Source organism: Staurois parvus, unplaced genomic scaffold, assembly GCF_062004578.1.
Source record: "Staurois parvus isolate SC_StPar_1 unplaced genomic scaffold, SC_StPar_1.0 ptg002073l, whole genome shotgun sequence".
Taxonomy (NCBI): domain Eukaryota; kingdom Metazoa; phylum Chordata; class Amphibia; order Anura; family Ranidae; genus Staurois; species Staurois parvus.
The window spans coordinates 393142-410000 of record NW_028319869.1 but is presented as its reverse complement, the minus strand read 5'-3'; the positions used below and the strand labels follow the sequence as shown (position 1 = coordinate 410000).

General features: G+C 43.6%; 1 protein-coding gene across 2 annotated transcripts in view; it reads left to right on the top strand.

Annotated features, from left to right (window-relative positions):
- Positions 1 to 16859, top strand: part of LOC149432866 (F-actin-monooxygenase mical2-like) — a 252130-nt gene that overhangs the window by 223799 nt on the left and 11472 nt on the right. For both annotated transcript variants that reach the window (XM_089664856.1, XM_089664855.1), the window contains 3 exons: positions 28 to 113; positions 3049 to 3141; positions 10147 to 10240. In XM_089664856.1, coding sequence (XP_089520982.1) covers positions 28 to 113; positions 3049 to 3141; positions 10147 to 10240 — 273 coding nt within the window. The remainder of the gene's footprint in view (positions 1 to 27; positions 114 to 3048; positions 3142 to 10146; positions 10241 to 16859) is intronic.

The following is a 16859-nucleotide window of genomic DNA, read 5'->3' as shown; positions in this document are numbered from 1 at the left end:
ACAATTACTTTTTTTTTATTGTTTCAGAAATGAGAAACAGAGTGACTAAAAGTGAGAATTACACGAGCTCCTCCGAAGAAGATACCCCGTACGCACACTCCTCGTCATTTAAGGTGAGCCATTGATAAACCCCGCCCCCCGGTACTGGTTTGCAGCAGCTGACCAATGAGATTGCACAATAGCATTTGAAAAGAAGCCACTGCCCTGTCTGGAGGCACTGTGAAAACCCTGCTGAATCTGGTTGCAGCCACGTTTCTATAAGACTCACTCAAGGCAAAGTGAGTCTTATAGACCCTCCAAAATCCCCCTCCTAGTACAAATCCCCCATCCTAGTACTAATCCCCCCCCTGAAATCCCCCCCTTCCATATACAAATCCCCCCTCCTAGTATGTACCCCACTTTCAAAATCCCTCCCTCCTAGTACATATCCCCCACCTAGTACCAGTCCCCGCCTCCAATATCCCCCTCCTAGTACAAATCACCCATTATAGTACTAATCCCCCCCGAAATCCCCCCCCCCCACCCTTCTATGTACAAAACCTTCCTCCTAGTATGTACCCCCATTTCAAAATCCCTTCCTCCTAGTACAAATTCCCCTCCTAGTACCAGTCCCCGCCTCCAATATCCCCCTCCTAGTACAAATCCCCCACTTAGTACAAATCTCTCCCTCCTAGTACAAAAAACCCCACCAAAATTCCCCCTCCTAGTACAAATCCCCCTCCTAGTACAAATCCCCCTCCTAGTACAAATCTCTGCCTCCTAGTACAAATCCCCCTCCTAGTACAAATCTCTCCCTCCTAGTACAAATCCCCCTCCTAGTACAAATCTCTCCCTCCTAGTACAAATCCCCCTCCTAGTCCAAACCTCTCCCTGCTAGTACAAATCTCTCCCTCCTAGTACAAATCCCCCTCCTAGTACAAATCTCTCCCTCCTAGTACAAATCCCCCTCCTAGTACAAATCTCTCCCTCCTAGTACAAATCCCCCTCCTAGTACAAATCACTCCCTCCTAGTACAAATCCCCCTCCTAGTACAAATCTCTCCCTGCAAGTACAAATCTCTCCCTCCTAGTACAAATCCCCCTCCTAGTACAAATCTCTCCCTCCTAGTACAAATCCCCCCCAGAACAAATCTCCCCTCCAAAATTTGTGTTGCTCTCTGTACTTTTTGCTTGCAAAACAGAGCTGTGCAAGCTGCCCCGACCTGCCCTTAGCAACAGATGATGTCATCAGTTGGGAGGATGCGGGTACAGAGAACGACACAGGGGAGGAGAGAGCCGTTAGGATGCCGGATGCGGTCTCTCCTGCTCCTCTGTACACAGATTTTAACAGTAGAAATCCTTACTGATTGGACAGTACCGGGCTGAATGTAATTTTGCCGCCCCATACAGCCAACCTGGCCGGGACCCCAAAATAAACACATTTACTATGCTTGAGTTAGGAATGAACACAGTGTGTGATCAATACCGAGCACTCATTGTGTTTATTCAGGAAAGGAAGGGGCTGGTAAATGTGACATTTATCGGACCCTTCCCCTGCTCCTAAAGGATCCTATTAGAGTCATACAGGGGATCGATTCCAGTAATTGCCCCCCCCCCCGCTGCGCCAATCACCCTCCCTGCCCACATTCAATTCACCCAACTGCCTGGGCCCCCGTGCTGGCCTGGGCCCCTTACAGGAGGACCAGTTGTACCCCCTTATCCTCAGCCCTGGTGACTCTTTGCGGCACCCCAGTTGAAAAACCCTGTATTAGATACATAAAGGAGACAGCTGAGTGACTGTTGAGACATTTGCACAGTAAATTGTTCATAACCTTGTCTCCTCCTCCCATGCTCGTCTCCAGGACTTCTCTAGAGCCTCCCCCATCCTCTGGAACTCTCTACCCCAATCTATCAGACTATTGCCTACTCTGCTCACTTTTAGGCGATCTCTGAAAACCTCTCTCTTCAGGGAAGCCTATCCTGCCCTCAGCTAATAATGGAATCTTCTACTCTTCCAACCAGTCCATCCCCCACAGTTACTACCTTTTGTACCACTAGCCCCTCCCTCTTAGATTGTAAGCTCCCAGGATCAGGGCCCTCCTATCCCTCTTGTATTGAACTGTATTGTTGCTGTATTGTCTCCCGTTATATTGTAAAGCTCTGAGCAAACTGTTGGCGCCATAAATCCTGTATAATAATAATATATAAATCCTGTATAATAATAATAGTAACTAGTCCTTAAGGTATTGAGGATCAGATTGACAGGTGTAGAAAAACATTTTTTATATCGCAGCTTACTAATTGTGAGATGTAATGGCTGCATTTGTTTTCTTTTTTAGGCTTTCTTTCTGATATTTTCATTTGGCGATCCAGCCAGTAAGTCTGTTGTCTTTTCAAAAGAACACGCTCTCCAGCAGACTGTATCAGTTACAGAGATGAGACAAACCATTGACTACTGACAGGGGTGCTTACAATGACCAGCTTGTATTTATTTATGTAAAACCTTTATCCCAAAAGAAAAAACCTGTAACTGATTATAAAGTATTGGTTGGAGTTTGGCTTCAATTTGTTAGTGTATCTAAATCAGTTAATACACATAACATTCCCCCCTGAGACTGACAATGCTGCTGTCCAAAGGTGCCCCCTGTGCTCTTTTATCCAGACTGGGGGACCCTCTAATACAATAGGCGTGTTACTGATCACTAGGTGAAAACAGAGGGGGGAAAAGAAAACGAATGCAGCCAACACATCTAATGATAGGTAAGCTTCAATAGATGGTATTGTTGGTTTGGGATTTAGTACTACTCAGGGGCGGACTGACCATTTGGAAACTCGGGCACTACCCGAGGGCCCGGGGTCAGTAGGGGGCCCCATGAGATGCCCCTGGTACCTTTTTCATAGGCTTTTTAGAGTTTGGGCAAGGACACAGGGGCCCCATGATCCCCTCTTGCCCGGGGGCCCCATGAGTTATCAGTCCGCCCCTGGTAGTGCTTTCAGTGTAGCACATGTATATATTATATTTACTTTATATCTAGGTCATATGTGCCTTTTAACCATCCTCTTCTTGCAGAATTCTCCAGCTTCTAAACAACGGAGGAGGATTGAGAGAGATGCCAGACTCAGAGCCAAGCAGGAAGAGCTGAAGAGACTGCACAAGGCTCAGGTGAGACATAGGAAAATAGGGGGACCCCTCTAGTGATATAGAGACCTATATAGAGGAATCAGGACCTCCTTCCTCCTCCTGATGACCCCTCTAGTGATATAAAGATCTATATAGATGAATCAGGACCTCCTTCCTCCTGCCGGTGACCCCTCTAGTGATATAAAGATCTATATAGATGAATCGGGACCTCCTTCCACCCACCGGTGACCCCTCTAGTGATATAAAGATCTATATAGAGGAATCAGGACCTCCGTCCTCCCACCGGTGACCCCTCTAGTGATATAAAGATCTATATAGAGGAATCAGGACCTCCGTCCTCCCACCGGTGACCCCTCTAGTGATATAAAGATCTATATAGAGGAATCAGGACCTCCTTCCTCCTCCTGATGACCCCTCTAGTGATATAAAGATCTATATAGATGAATCGGGACCTCCTTCCTCCTGATGACCCCTCTAGTGATATAAAGATCTATATAGATGAATCGGGACCTCCTTCCTCCTGCCGGTGACCCCTCTAGTGATATAAAGATCTATATAGAGGAATCAGGACCTCCTTCCTCCTGCCGGTGACCCCTCTAGTGATATAAAGATCTATATAGATGAATCGGGACCTCCTTCCTCCTGATGACCCCTCCAGTGATATAAAGATCTATATAGATGAATCGGGACCTCCTTCCTCCTGCCGGTGACCCCTCTAGTGATATAAAGATCTATATAGATGAATCGGGACCTCCTTCCTCCCACCGGTGACCCCTCTAGTGATATAAAGATCTATATAGATGAATCGAGACCTCCTTCCTCCCACCGGTGACCCCTCTAGTGATATAAAGATCTATATAGAGGAATCAGGACCTCCGTCCTCCTCCTGATGACCCCTCCAGTGATATAAAGATCTATATAGAGGAATCAGGACCTCCTTCCTCCCACTGGTGACCCCTCTAGTGACCCCTCTAGTGATATAAAGATCAATACAGAGGAATCAGGACCTCCTTCCTCCTGCCGGTGACCCCTCTAGTGATTTAAAGATCTATATAGAGGAATCAGGACCTCCTTCCTCCTGCCGGTGACCCCTCTAGTGATATAAAGATCTATATAGAGGAATCAGGACCTCCTTCCTCCCACCGGTGACCCCTCTAGTGATATAAAGATCTATATAGATGAATCGGGACCTCCTTCCACCCACCGGTGACCCCTCTAGTGATATAAAGATCTATATAGAGGAATCAGGACCTCCGTCCTCCTCCTGATGACCCCTCCAGTGATATAAAGATCTATATAGATGAATCAGGACCTCCTTCCTTCTGCTCGTGACCCCTCTAGTGATTTAAAGATCTATATAGAGGAATCAGGACCTCCTTCCTCCCACTGGTGACCCCTCTAGTGACCCCTCTAGTGATATAAAGATCAATACAGAGGAATCGGGACCTCCTTCCTCCTGCCGGTGACCCCTCTAGTTATTTAAAGATCTATATAGAGGAATCGGGACCTCCTTCCTCCTGCCGGTGACCCCTCTAGTGATATAAAGATCTATATAGAGGTCTCAGGACCTCCTTCCTCCTGGTGATCCCTGAAAGAGGAGTAAAGGAAGAGAAGGGATGATTGAATGGACTCTTTAGTAGCGGTCTCTCCAATTTCATGCACTGAAGGTGTATAGGGGAGATGCCGTGGTCAGTCTCAGAGTTCATGTACAGGTCAGGCAGTTGAGATTCAATAAAATAAAATAATTGTAGGCTTAAGAAATAGGAGTCTCATTCTCCAGACACCTATTATCACGACGGACTCTGATCTTTACAGGTTTATGATGCTTTCTTTAAGCTTCTTGAAAAAAGATTTTTTTTGTTTTGGATTCTCATTTCCACCTGGCACAAAGCGGTAATAATCCGACCTGCACTGTTAATGGAGGTCTTTGCATGTCTCCGTCGTCTCATGGCAGACTAGAAGAAATGCGAAGGATATTTGTGCCGGGTTTCCAGTAGAAGGAATAAGCTGTGTCTGCTTGGCACAAACAGGCATTAAGCCGGTCCAGGAGGCGCGGTGTGAACAACATGAAATACCCGGAGCTGGCACAGGGAAGGGGAAAAACGGAGCAGAGCTGTGATCAGGAAAGCGGAACAGAGCCGTGATCGGGAAAACGGAGCAGAGCCGTGATCGGGAAAGCGGAGCAGAGCCGTGATCGGGAAAGCGGAGCAGAGATGTGATCGGGAAAACGGAGCAGAGCCGTGATCGGGAAAGCACAGCAGAGCCGTGATCGGGGAAAGCGTAGCAGAGCCGTGATCGGGAAAGCGGAGCAGAGCCGTGATCGGGAAAGCGGAGCAGAGATGTGATTGGGAAAGCGGAGCAGAGATGTGATCGGGAAAGCGGAGCAGAGCCATGATCGGGAAAGCGGAGCAGAGCCGTGATCGGGAAAGCGGAGCAGAGATGTGATTGGGAAAGCGGAGCAGAGATGTGATTGGGAAAGCGGAGCAGAGATGTGATCGGGAAAGTGGAGCAGAACCGTGATCGGGAAAGTGGAGCAGAGCAGAGCTGTGATCGGGAAAGCGGAGCAGAGATGTGATCGGGAAAGCGGAGCAGAGCCGTGATCGGGAAAGCGGAGCAGAGCCGTGATCGGGAAAGGGGAACAGAGCCGTGATCGGGAAAGCGGAGCAGAGCCGTGATCGGGAAAGCGGAGCAGAGCTGTGATCGGGAAAGCGGAGCAGAGCCGTGATCGGGAAAGCGGAGCAGAGCCGTGATCGGGAAAGCGGAGCAGAGCTGTGATCGGGAAAGCAGAGCCGTGATCAGGAAAGCGGAGCAGAGCCTTGATCGGGAAAGCTTCAAGATTAACGAATGAAATGACTTCCTTTAGTCTGCCATAGATCAGCGGGAGAGCGATGTACGACCCAAACTGACAGAATGCATTTCTGTAGAGTGGAGCTGACCATTCATTGCAACAAAGTTCCTCCCATAAGATCATATGTGCGTTTTAAATATATTATGATTTATTTATCTGTAAAATTCTCCCTTGTGTGGTCATCCAGTAGACTGAGACTGCTGCTGGGTACGCCATCTTGGATGTTCCCAAGTGACACTTGGAGTGTCTATAGCAGGCACCACTAAGAGGCGGACTGTGGTTCTATCAGACTGTTCTATCCGGACCGCCAGCACAGGTCCCGCCCCCTCCTTCCTCTACAGTTGTTGGTTGCTAGAACCACCAGTGTCTGAAGAACCAGTGACGTCACGATCATGCCTCACACCCAGCATCACAATGGAACTTACTTCATCCAAACCTGCAACCTGCTCTGCCTTCCACACACTACCTGCCTGGCAATAAAATGGTATTGGGGTACTCTGATAGGGACACCTGATGAAAGGGGGCACTCTGATGGGGACACCTGGTGTAAGTTGACACTCTGATGGGGACACCTGATGTAATGGGGGCAATCTGATGGGGATACCTGATGTAATGGGGGCAATCTTATGGGGATACCTGATGTAATGGGGGCAATCTGATAGGGGCATCTGGTGTAAGGGGGCATTCTGCATTCTGATGGGAACAGTTGATGTAAGGGGGGCACTCTGATGGGGACAGATGTAAGAGGGCACTCTGATGGAGATACCTGATGTAAGGGGGCACTCATGGGGACAGTTAGTCTGGCTGAAAAAAAAGACAAAAGTCCATCCAGTTCAACCATGAAAATGTTTTTAAATGTTATAATCCTACACCCACAGTTGATCCAGAGGAAGGCAAAAAACCCAGCAAAGCACGATTTAATTTGCTCCTGCAGGGGAAAAAATTCCTCCCTGATCCTCCGAGAGGCAATCGGATATTCCCTGGATCAACTTTACTGATAAATGTTATATCCAGTTATATTCTGTGTATCCAAGAAAGAATCCAGGACTTTCCTACAGCAATCCACTGAGATGGCCACAACCAACTCTTGAGGGAGTCTATTCCTCATTCTCACAGCTCTTACTGTGAAGAAACCTTTTCATATTTGGAGATTAAATTTCTTTTCCTCCAGATGTAAAGAGCGCCCCCTTGTCCTCTGTGATGACCTCAGGGGGAATAACTACACCGAGTTCACTATATGAACCACTGATGTATATATACATGGAGATCATATCCCCCCTTATGTATTATACATGGAGATCATATCCCCCCCCTTATGTATTATATATGGAGATCATATCCCCCTTATGTATTATACAATGAGATCATATCCCCCCCTTATGTATTATACATGGAGATCATATCCCCCCTTATGTATTATACATGGTGATCATATCCCCCCTTATGTATTATACATGGTGATCATATCTCCCCCTTATGTATTATACATGGAGATCATATCCCCCCTTATGTATTATACATGGAGATCATATCCCCCCTTATGTATTATACATGGAGATCATATCCCCCCTTATGTATTATACATGGTGATCATATCCCCCTTATGTATTATACATGGAGATCATATCCCCCCCTTATGTATTATACATGGAGATCATATCCCCCCTTATGTATTATACATGGAGATCATATCCCCCTTATGTATTATACATGGTGATCATATCCCCCCCTTATGTATTATACATGGTGATCATATCCCCCCCCCCTTATGTATTATACATGGAGATCATATCCCCCCTTATGTATTATACATGGAGATCATATCCCCCCCTTATGTATTATACATGGAGATCATATCCCCCTTATGTATTATACATGGAGATCATATCCCCCCTTATGTATTATACATGGAGATCATATCCCCCCTTATGTATTATACATGGAGATCATATCCCCCCTTATGTATTATACATGGAGATCATATCCCCCCTTATATATTATACATGGAGATCATATCCCCCCTTATGTATTATACATGGAGATCATATCCCCCCTTATGTATTATACATGGAGATCATATCCCCCCTTATGTATTATACATGGTGATCATATCCCCCCTTATGTATTATACATGGAGATCATATCCCCCCTTATGTATTATACATGGAGATCATATCCCCCCCTTATGTATTATACATGGAGATCATATCCCCCCTTATGTATTATACATGGAGATCATATCCCCCCTTATGTATTATACATGGAGATCATATCCCCCCTTATGTATTATACATGGTGATCATATCCCCCCCCCTTATGTATTATACATGCTGATCATATCCCCCCCTTATGTATTATACATGGGGATCATATCCCCCCCTTATGTATTATACATGGAGATCATATCCCCCCCTTATGTATTATACATGGGGATCATATCCCCCCTTAATCTCCTCTTCTGTAGGGGGCACTTGAATGGGGACACCTGATATAAGGGGGCACTCTAATGGGGAAAAGTGTAAGAGGGGTATCTGGTGGGGACATCTGGTGTAAGGGGACCCTCAAAAGGGGACACCTGATGTAAGGGGGCACTCTGATGGGGATACCTGATGTAATGGGGACAATCTGATAGGGGCATCTGATGTAAGGGGGCACTCTGATGAGGATACCTGGGTGTAATGGGGGCAATCTGATGGGGACATCTGATGTAAGGGGGCACTCTAATGGGGATACCTGATGTAAGGGGATACCTGATGTAAGGGGGCACTCTAATGGGGACACCTGATGTAATGGGGGCACACTGATGTGGACATCTGATGTAAGGGGGCGCTCTAATGGGTACACCTGATGTAAGGGGATACTTGATGTAATGGGGGCAATCTGATAGGGGCATCTGATGTAAGGGGGCACTCTGATGAGGATACCTGGGTGTAATGGGGGCAATCTTATGGGGACATCTGATGTAAGGGGGCACTCTAATGGGGACACCTGATGTAAGGGGATACCTGATGTAATGGGAGCAATCTGATGGGGACATCTGATGTAAGAGGGCACTCTAATGGGGACACATGATGTAAGGGGGGCACTCTGATGGGGACATCTGATGTAAGGGGGCACGCTAATGGGGACACCTGATGTAAGGGGGCACTCTGATGGGGACTCCTAATGTAAGAGGGGATTTTGTTGGGGACACCCAATGTAAAGTGACTCTCTGATGGAGACGCCATAGTCATAGCTCAAACATGTGATTGGGATCCCTGCTGCCCAGACCTCCTTGAATTTTAATTCAATACCCAAATTGCCTGCTCTATAGAATTTGCCTTTAGCCATCTCCCAGCAGCTACATGATTGGCTATGTAAGATGGTTAGGGGAGGGGTGGAGGAGCTGGGCCAGCAGACAGTAATTAGACACTCCCAGAAGAGAAGAGGAGTGTAACATGGCAAAAAGGAGTGGTCTATGCTAGGTGATGGACTCCGCCTTATGAAGTAAATTTTGATAGCCCCTTCAGAGGTACACTTCATGCGAATATAGTTTGTGGAAAGGAAAACTGCTGGAGGGTCCTGCGTATGCGAATGACTGACAAAGTTGCCTAATATGCAGATGCCCACTAGAGGGCGCTTTCAGAAAGCCATCCAGGAAAGACGGTAACATGGAACAGCAAGGATACAATGAAAGTGCGTCAAAAATGACTTCAAGGTCAACGTTACAATCACTCAAAAAAAAACATTCCCAATGAACACATACAATGACTTCCCTTCAGAATGAACCTGTTTGTTCCTCATCTCTAATCTTTGTTATAACAATGACCCCAAATGACTCTAAGGTCAATGTTCCCACAATGGTTCAAGAATGTGTTCCCGCTGAGAATACATAATAGATTCCCTTTAAATATACCTATTTACACCTCATCTCTGATCTTTAACAAATCTGTATTGAAAAGGAAACGTATGGCGCCGAAGCTCCTTTAGAAAGCATAGCGAGGAAGGGATAAAAAAATAAAAGCCATGCATCGTGTTTCTCTAACCTGAGATTGAGGGCCGCGGGTAAACAGAATGACTGGAGAGTCCCCAATTGTATGGAGTTCCAGGAATCCGTCAAGAACCGCGTGCGCGCCGCGTGAAGTAGTCGGCGCACACACACAAGAGTAACATTGTAACAAGTGATTCTTTTTCTTTAGACAATACAGCGCCAGCTACAAGAGACAGAAGAGAAGCAGCGGGCTCTTGAGATCCAAGGTGTCAGGCTGGAGAAAGCTCTTCGAGGAGAATCAGGTATGGCGCTAAAGCGGCTCTCTTTGTACGGTGCCGGGTACAATTGTACGGGGCCTATAGGAGAGCGACTTTTGTAGTGTGCTTAAGAAAGGAGAAGGTTGCTATTGTGTGATGCTATATTATGGGTGATCCCAGCTACCGCTCTATCGGAAAAATAGAAGCAGGTTTATAGTCATGGGGAGGGGGTCGCAGGAAAAATGCAGTCACTTTGCATCTTTCAAATATTTTTTGAAAACTCTTTATTTGTACTGAATGAGAATGTTTTAAACTCTATTGGCAAAAAAAAAGCCATAAAATATATAGAAACACAGCTTCAGAAAAGAACAGTTATAAGAGGTGGAAGAGAAGCTCTTGAGATCCAAGGTGTCAGGCTGGAGAAAGCTCTCTGAGGAGTAGCAGGTAAGTCGCTCAAATGGCGCTCTTTGTATGGTGTCAGGTACAATCCCACATGGAAGAAAAAAATATATTTGAAATATATTTTAAAAATATTCTTCCCAAATATATTGACATATATTTGAAATACTCCAATTTTGGCCATATTCAATATATCTAAAATAAATAAAAAAATGTTTTTATATATATATATATTATTTATTTATTTCAGGTACTTATATAGCGCCATCAATTTGTGCAGCTCTTTTACATATATATTGTGCATTCACATCAGTCCCCAACCCTCAAGGGGTGTACAATCTAAGGTCCCTAAATCACATTCATACATACACATACTAGGGCCAATTTAGACAGGAGACAATTCACCTCCCAGTATGTCTTTGGAGTGTGGGAGGAAACCAGAGTACCTGGAGGAAACCCATGCAGGCACAGGGAGAACATGCAAACTCCAGGCAGGTGGTGCCGTGGTTGGGATTCGAACCAGGGACCCTAGTACTGCCAAGCAGAAGTGCTAACCATTCAGCCATTGTGCTGCCCATACATATATATATATATGAAAAATATTTTAAAAATATATATGTTTTTTAAATATATTCTTCAGATTTCTTTTAATATATATATATATAAACATATATATGTATACATATATGTATATATATATATATGTATATCTATATATATATATATATATATATACACATATATATACATATGTATATATATATATATATATATATATATTAAAAGAAATCTGAAGGATATATTTAAAAAATATATATATTTTATATTTTTTTATATGTATATATATATACATATATATGTGTATATATATATAGTAAAAGAAATCTGAGGAATATATTTAAAAAATATATATATTTTTAAAATATTTTTCATATATTATGTGATATATAAAAAACGCATTTCAACGAGCAGTATATATATATTACAAAATATATGAAAAATATTAATAAAAATATATATATTTTTTAAATATATTCTTCAGATTTTTTTAACATATAAAAAAGACATTTTCACATATATTTTTACATATATTTGTAAGTGCATTCCAAAAATGTGGATTAAATGTATTTTTAGAGACACACAATACATTTGAAAATTTAATTTTAAAAAATATTTTTCATATATTTTGTAATAAAAACGCATTTCAACATACAGTATATACAGTATATATATATATTTGAGGTTTTCATGAGCTGTAAGCCATAATCATCACAATGATGACAAATCACGGCTTGAACTATCTTGCTTTGCATGTAATGAGTCTATCTCATATATTACTTTCACCTTTTAAGTTGCATTACTGAAATAAATGAACTTTTGTACAATATTCTAATTTTTCGAGTTTCACCTGTATATATATACATACATATATGTGTGTGTGTGTATTCTTCAAAATGTTTCCGCACTTTTTTTAACATATATGTATGTATAAAAGTACCTAAACTTCCTGAAGACCCCTCATATACACAATTTATTTTTAATTTGCTTTTTTCTCCTACAAAAATTGAGTTACCCTTTAAGTATGTTATTCACCCAGCCGGAGTTCTGCTTCAATCCGTGCGTGAACATTTGCACTCCTTGTTATTTAACGGACGTCTGAAATTGCAGTGACTCGGCTGCGCCGCTGTAATACCCTCAGCTGTTTGGAAAAGGACGACACCCTGGAGTATCATAATGAAAGGCAATCAGAGACTAATTAAATCACGATTATTGGTCAGTCCTGGGCGGGCGGTGTCAGTGCCCCTTTAGGAGTGTAACCCAATTATCCATATTCATAGTGGCCTCCTGACTTTATAAGTGGCTCATTAATCTCGGCGCAATTAGTTCTGGAAATGGTCGGGTCTCATTATGTAGAATGAGATATATATATGTTGGCAAGAAATCAATGAAGAATCATCTGTAGGAAGACCTCCTTTTCCCTTAGCAAAGATAATCTGCTCTGGTTAGATCTGTGGAAATGGCTCTGTTCACACTTGTACGCACGCTTTTATTGCTCACGCAGAAACGCGTCGCCCTTTAGCGGATGCGCAATGGTGACTTTAATTCTTAATGGCACTCCATACATTGTTATTGGAGCAAGCAGACGTATGTTCATACATGTACAAAAACATGCTTTACTGCCATGCATGATACAAGTGTTATGCATTGAGGTGCCGTGGCACCCCAGTGCATCTTGCAGAAAGGATGGACGTCCCACCGCACGTCTGCCGTGAGGGGTGCCACCCATTACACCAATGAATTTAACTTGCATCGTCAAGCACACACTCTCCTCCTCCACTACACAGGTCTGTGTGAAGATATTTGTGCTGAGGGGTGTGGCTGCTACTCAGCTCTGCTAATAGCGATTACTACACTATGAGGGCAGAAAACAGCATGTTGATCCTACTCATCGCACCAACACATTTAATTTGCATTGTCAAGCACACACTCAATCTCCCTCCACTACAAAGGTCTGCGTGAAGATATTTGTGCTGAGGGGTGTGTCTAATACTCAGCTCTGCTCGTATAGATTACTACACTATGAGGGCAGAAAACAGCATGTTGGTCCTACTCATCGCACCAACACATTTAATTTGCATTGTCAAGCACACACTCAATCTCCTTCCACTACAGAGGTCTGTGTGAAGATATTTGTGCTGAGGGGTGTGGCTGTTACTCAGCTCTGCAGTGTGAGGACATGTGTGATAAGAATGTGGCTGTTACTCAGCTCTGCAGTGTGAGGACATTTGTTATAAGGAAGGTGGCTGTTACTCAGCCCTGCAGCGTGAGGACATTTGTGATGAGGAATGTGGCTGTTAGTCAGCTCTGCAGTGTGAGGACATGTGTGATGAGGAATGTGGCTGTTAGTCAGCTCTGCAGTATGAGGACATGTGTGATAAGGAATGTGGCTGTTACTCAGCTCTGCAGTGTGAGGACATTTGTTATAAAGAAGGTGGCTGTTACTCAGCTCTGCAGTATAAGGACATTTATGATAAGGAAGGTGGCTGTTACTCAGCTCTGCAGTGTGAGGACATTTGTTATAAAGAAGGTGGCTGTTACTCAGCTCTGCAGTATAAGGACATTTATGATAAGGAAGGTGGCTGTTACTCGGCTCTGCAGTGTGAGGACATTTGTGATAAGGAAGGTGGCTGTTACTCAGCTCTGCAGTGTAAGGACATTTGTGATAAGAATGTGGCTGTTAGTCAGCTCTGCAGTGTGAGGACACGTGTGATAAGGAAGGTGGCTGTTACTCAGCTCTGCGGTGTGAGGACATTTGTGATAAGAATGTTGCTGTTACTCAGCTCTGCAGTGTGAGGACATTTGCTATAAGGAAGGTGGCTGTTACTCAGCTCTGCAGTGTGAGGACATTTGTGATAAGGAAGGTGGCTGTTACTCAGCTCTACAGTATAAAGACATTTGTGATAAGAATGTGGCTGCTACTCAGCTCTGCAGTGTGAGGACATTTGTGATAAGAATGTGGCTGTTACTCAGCTCTGCAGTGTGAGGACATGTGTGATAAGAATGTGGCTGTTAGTCAGCTCTGCAGTGTGAGGACATTTATTATAAGGAAGGTGGTTATTACTCAGCTCTGCAGTGTGATGACAATTTGCTATAAAGAAGGTGGCTGTTACTCAGCTCTGCAGTATGAGGACATTTATGATAAGGAAGGTGGCTGTTACTCGGCTCTGCAATGTGAGGACATTTGTGATAAGGAAGGTGGCTGTTAGTCAGCTCTGCAGTGTGAGGACACGTGTGATAAGGAAGGTGGCTGTTACTCAGCTCTGCAGTGTGAGGACACATGTGATAAGGAAGGTGGCTGTTACTCAGCTCTGCAGTATGAGGATATTTGTGCTGATTGCTGTGGCTGTTACTCAGCTCTGCAGTGTGAGGATATTTGTGCTGATGAGTGTGGCTGAAGAGCACCCCCTGCCGCAGCTTGCAGCAGATATGTGTTGCTGCGTGGCTCAATGTGCAGTGGTGGGGCACTAGCCACACCACACATCAGGATGAATGCATGTATTGTGGTACAGCGTGCGGAAATGCGCATATTACCACAAAGCGGTCGTGTGAATGGGCCCTTCTAGTTCTGTTCACTTGGCATGTTGTGATTTTGTGACTAGTTTTTGCTAAGTAAATACATTTCTCTCTCAGTTAATATGCTGTTTCCTACCCTCACACTGCAGAGCTGAGTAACAGTCACACCCCTGAGCACAAATGTCCACATATAGACTTGTGCAGCATAGGAAGAGAGAGAGAAGAGGAAGAGAGAGGGGAGAGAGAGAAAGAGAGTGAGAGGAGCGAGAGAGGAGAGAGAGAAGAAGAGAGATAGAGAGAGGGGAGAGAGAGAGGGAGGGAGGGAGAGAGAGAGAGAGAGAGAGAGAGGGAAAGAGAGAGGTAGAGAGAGAGAGAGAGATATTATACGGGAGAGAGAGAAGGAGAGAGATTATATGAGAGAGAGAGGAGTGAGAGAGGGGGGTAGAGACCGAGAGAGAGATTATATGAGCGAGAGAGAAGGAGAGAGAGAGAAGGAGAGAGAGATATTATGAGAGAGAGAGAACGGAGTGAGAGAGGGGAGAGAAAGAGAGAAGGAGAGGGGGAGAGAGAGGGAGAGGAGAGAGAGAAGTAGAGAGAGATATTATATGAGAGAGAGAGGAGAGAGCGGAGGCAGAGAGAAGGAGAGAGCAGAGGAAGAGATTATTAGAGAGAGAGAGAGAGAGAGAGAAGGGGAGAGGGAGAGGAGGGGGGGGAGAGAGAGAGAAGGAGAGAGAGAAGGGGGGGGAGAGAGGGGGAGAGAGGGAGGAGAGAATGAGAGAGAGAAGGAGGGAGGGAGATTATATGAGAGAGAGAGGGAGAGAGGGATTATATGAGGGGGGGGAGAGAAGAAAAAGAAGAAGAAGAAAAAAAAGAGGAAAAGAAGGAGAAAAAGAAGAAGAAGAGGAAGAAGAAGGAAAAAGAAAACAAAAATAAGAAGAAGGAAGAAGAAGAAAAAGAAGAAGAAGGAAGAAGAAAAAGAAGGAAGAAGGAAAAAGAAGAAGGAAGAAGAAGAAGGAAGTAGAAGAAGAAGGAAGAAGAAAAAGTAGAAGAAGAAGAAGGAAAAGGAAGGAGAAGAAAAAGAAGAAGAAAAAGGAAGGAGAAGAAAAAGAAGAAGGAAGAAGAGGAATTCCAGTCCGCTATTATATTTTATATGAAAAGTCTTGCAGTTGCAACAATGTATCTATTTGTATCTGAATAAAAATGTCTGTATCCGAAATGGATACAAATGGATACATTGTTGCAACCGCAAGACTTTCATGTAAAATATAATAGCGGAGCTCTTTGCAGGGACAGAAGTAAAAATGCCGGCCGTAGACGGGACAATAATCGGCCGATTGAACGACCGATTTTTCTTTTTTTTTAAAACGGATGATTTTCGACCCGTCTATGGCCTGCATTACTCCATTGATCGTAGATTCAGCCGCTAGAGGGTGCCCCTTCCGATCTGTTAATGAAATATGGCGAGGAAAACGCAGCATAACAAAATGCGAAAATCTGATCAAAAAATTACCTTCAGATCATCTTTTACAGCAATAACTCATAATTAACGTTGCTTGGGAGCAGACCATAATTTCCTCTCCTAGACGCACGTTCCCCCTCCCCTCTAATGATCTGAGTGATTTACGACCCCCTCCCCCCCCCCCCCCCACACACACATTACAATAATGTCATTTCGCCATTAATTCTTGGCCGCTCTGTCTCTTCGCTGAATGGTAAATGGACGCAGATCGAGCGTGTGATTGTTCGATGTGTCTTTGCTGCCAGACAGCGGAGCCATTTTATTCCCAATAAACAGCTCTAATATCTATTAAAAATAGTTTTTTTTACTGCATTTTGACAAACTGTGACAAAATATTTATTTTCAGGAAACTCTTGGTGGAGCGCTGACTAATGAATTATTTATACTATTTAAAAATGTTTTAAAAATATAACATTTTAAAACTTAAAAATGGTTAAAAAATAAAATGGAAAAAAATATACTATTTTAAAAATGAAAAAATATATAAGATTTTAAAACATATACATGGTAAAAAATAAAATGGAAAAAAATACTATTTTAAATTTAAAAATATATAAAATTTTAAAACATTCTAACAATTTTTAAAAATTGGATTTTTTTTACTACATTTTGACAAACTGTGACAATATATTTATTTTCAGGAAACTCTTGTTGGAGCGCTGACTAATGAAT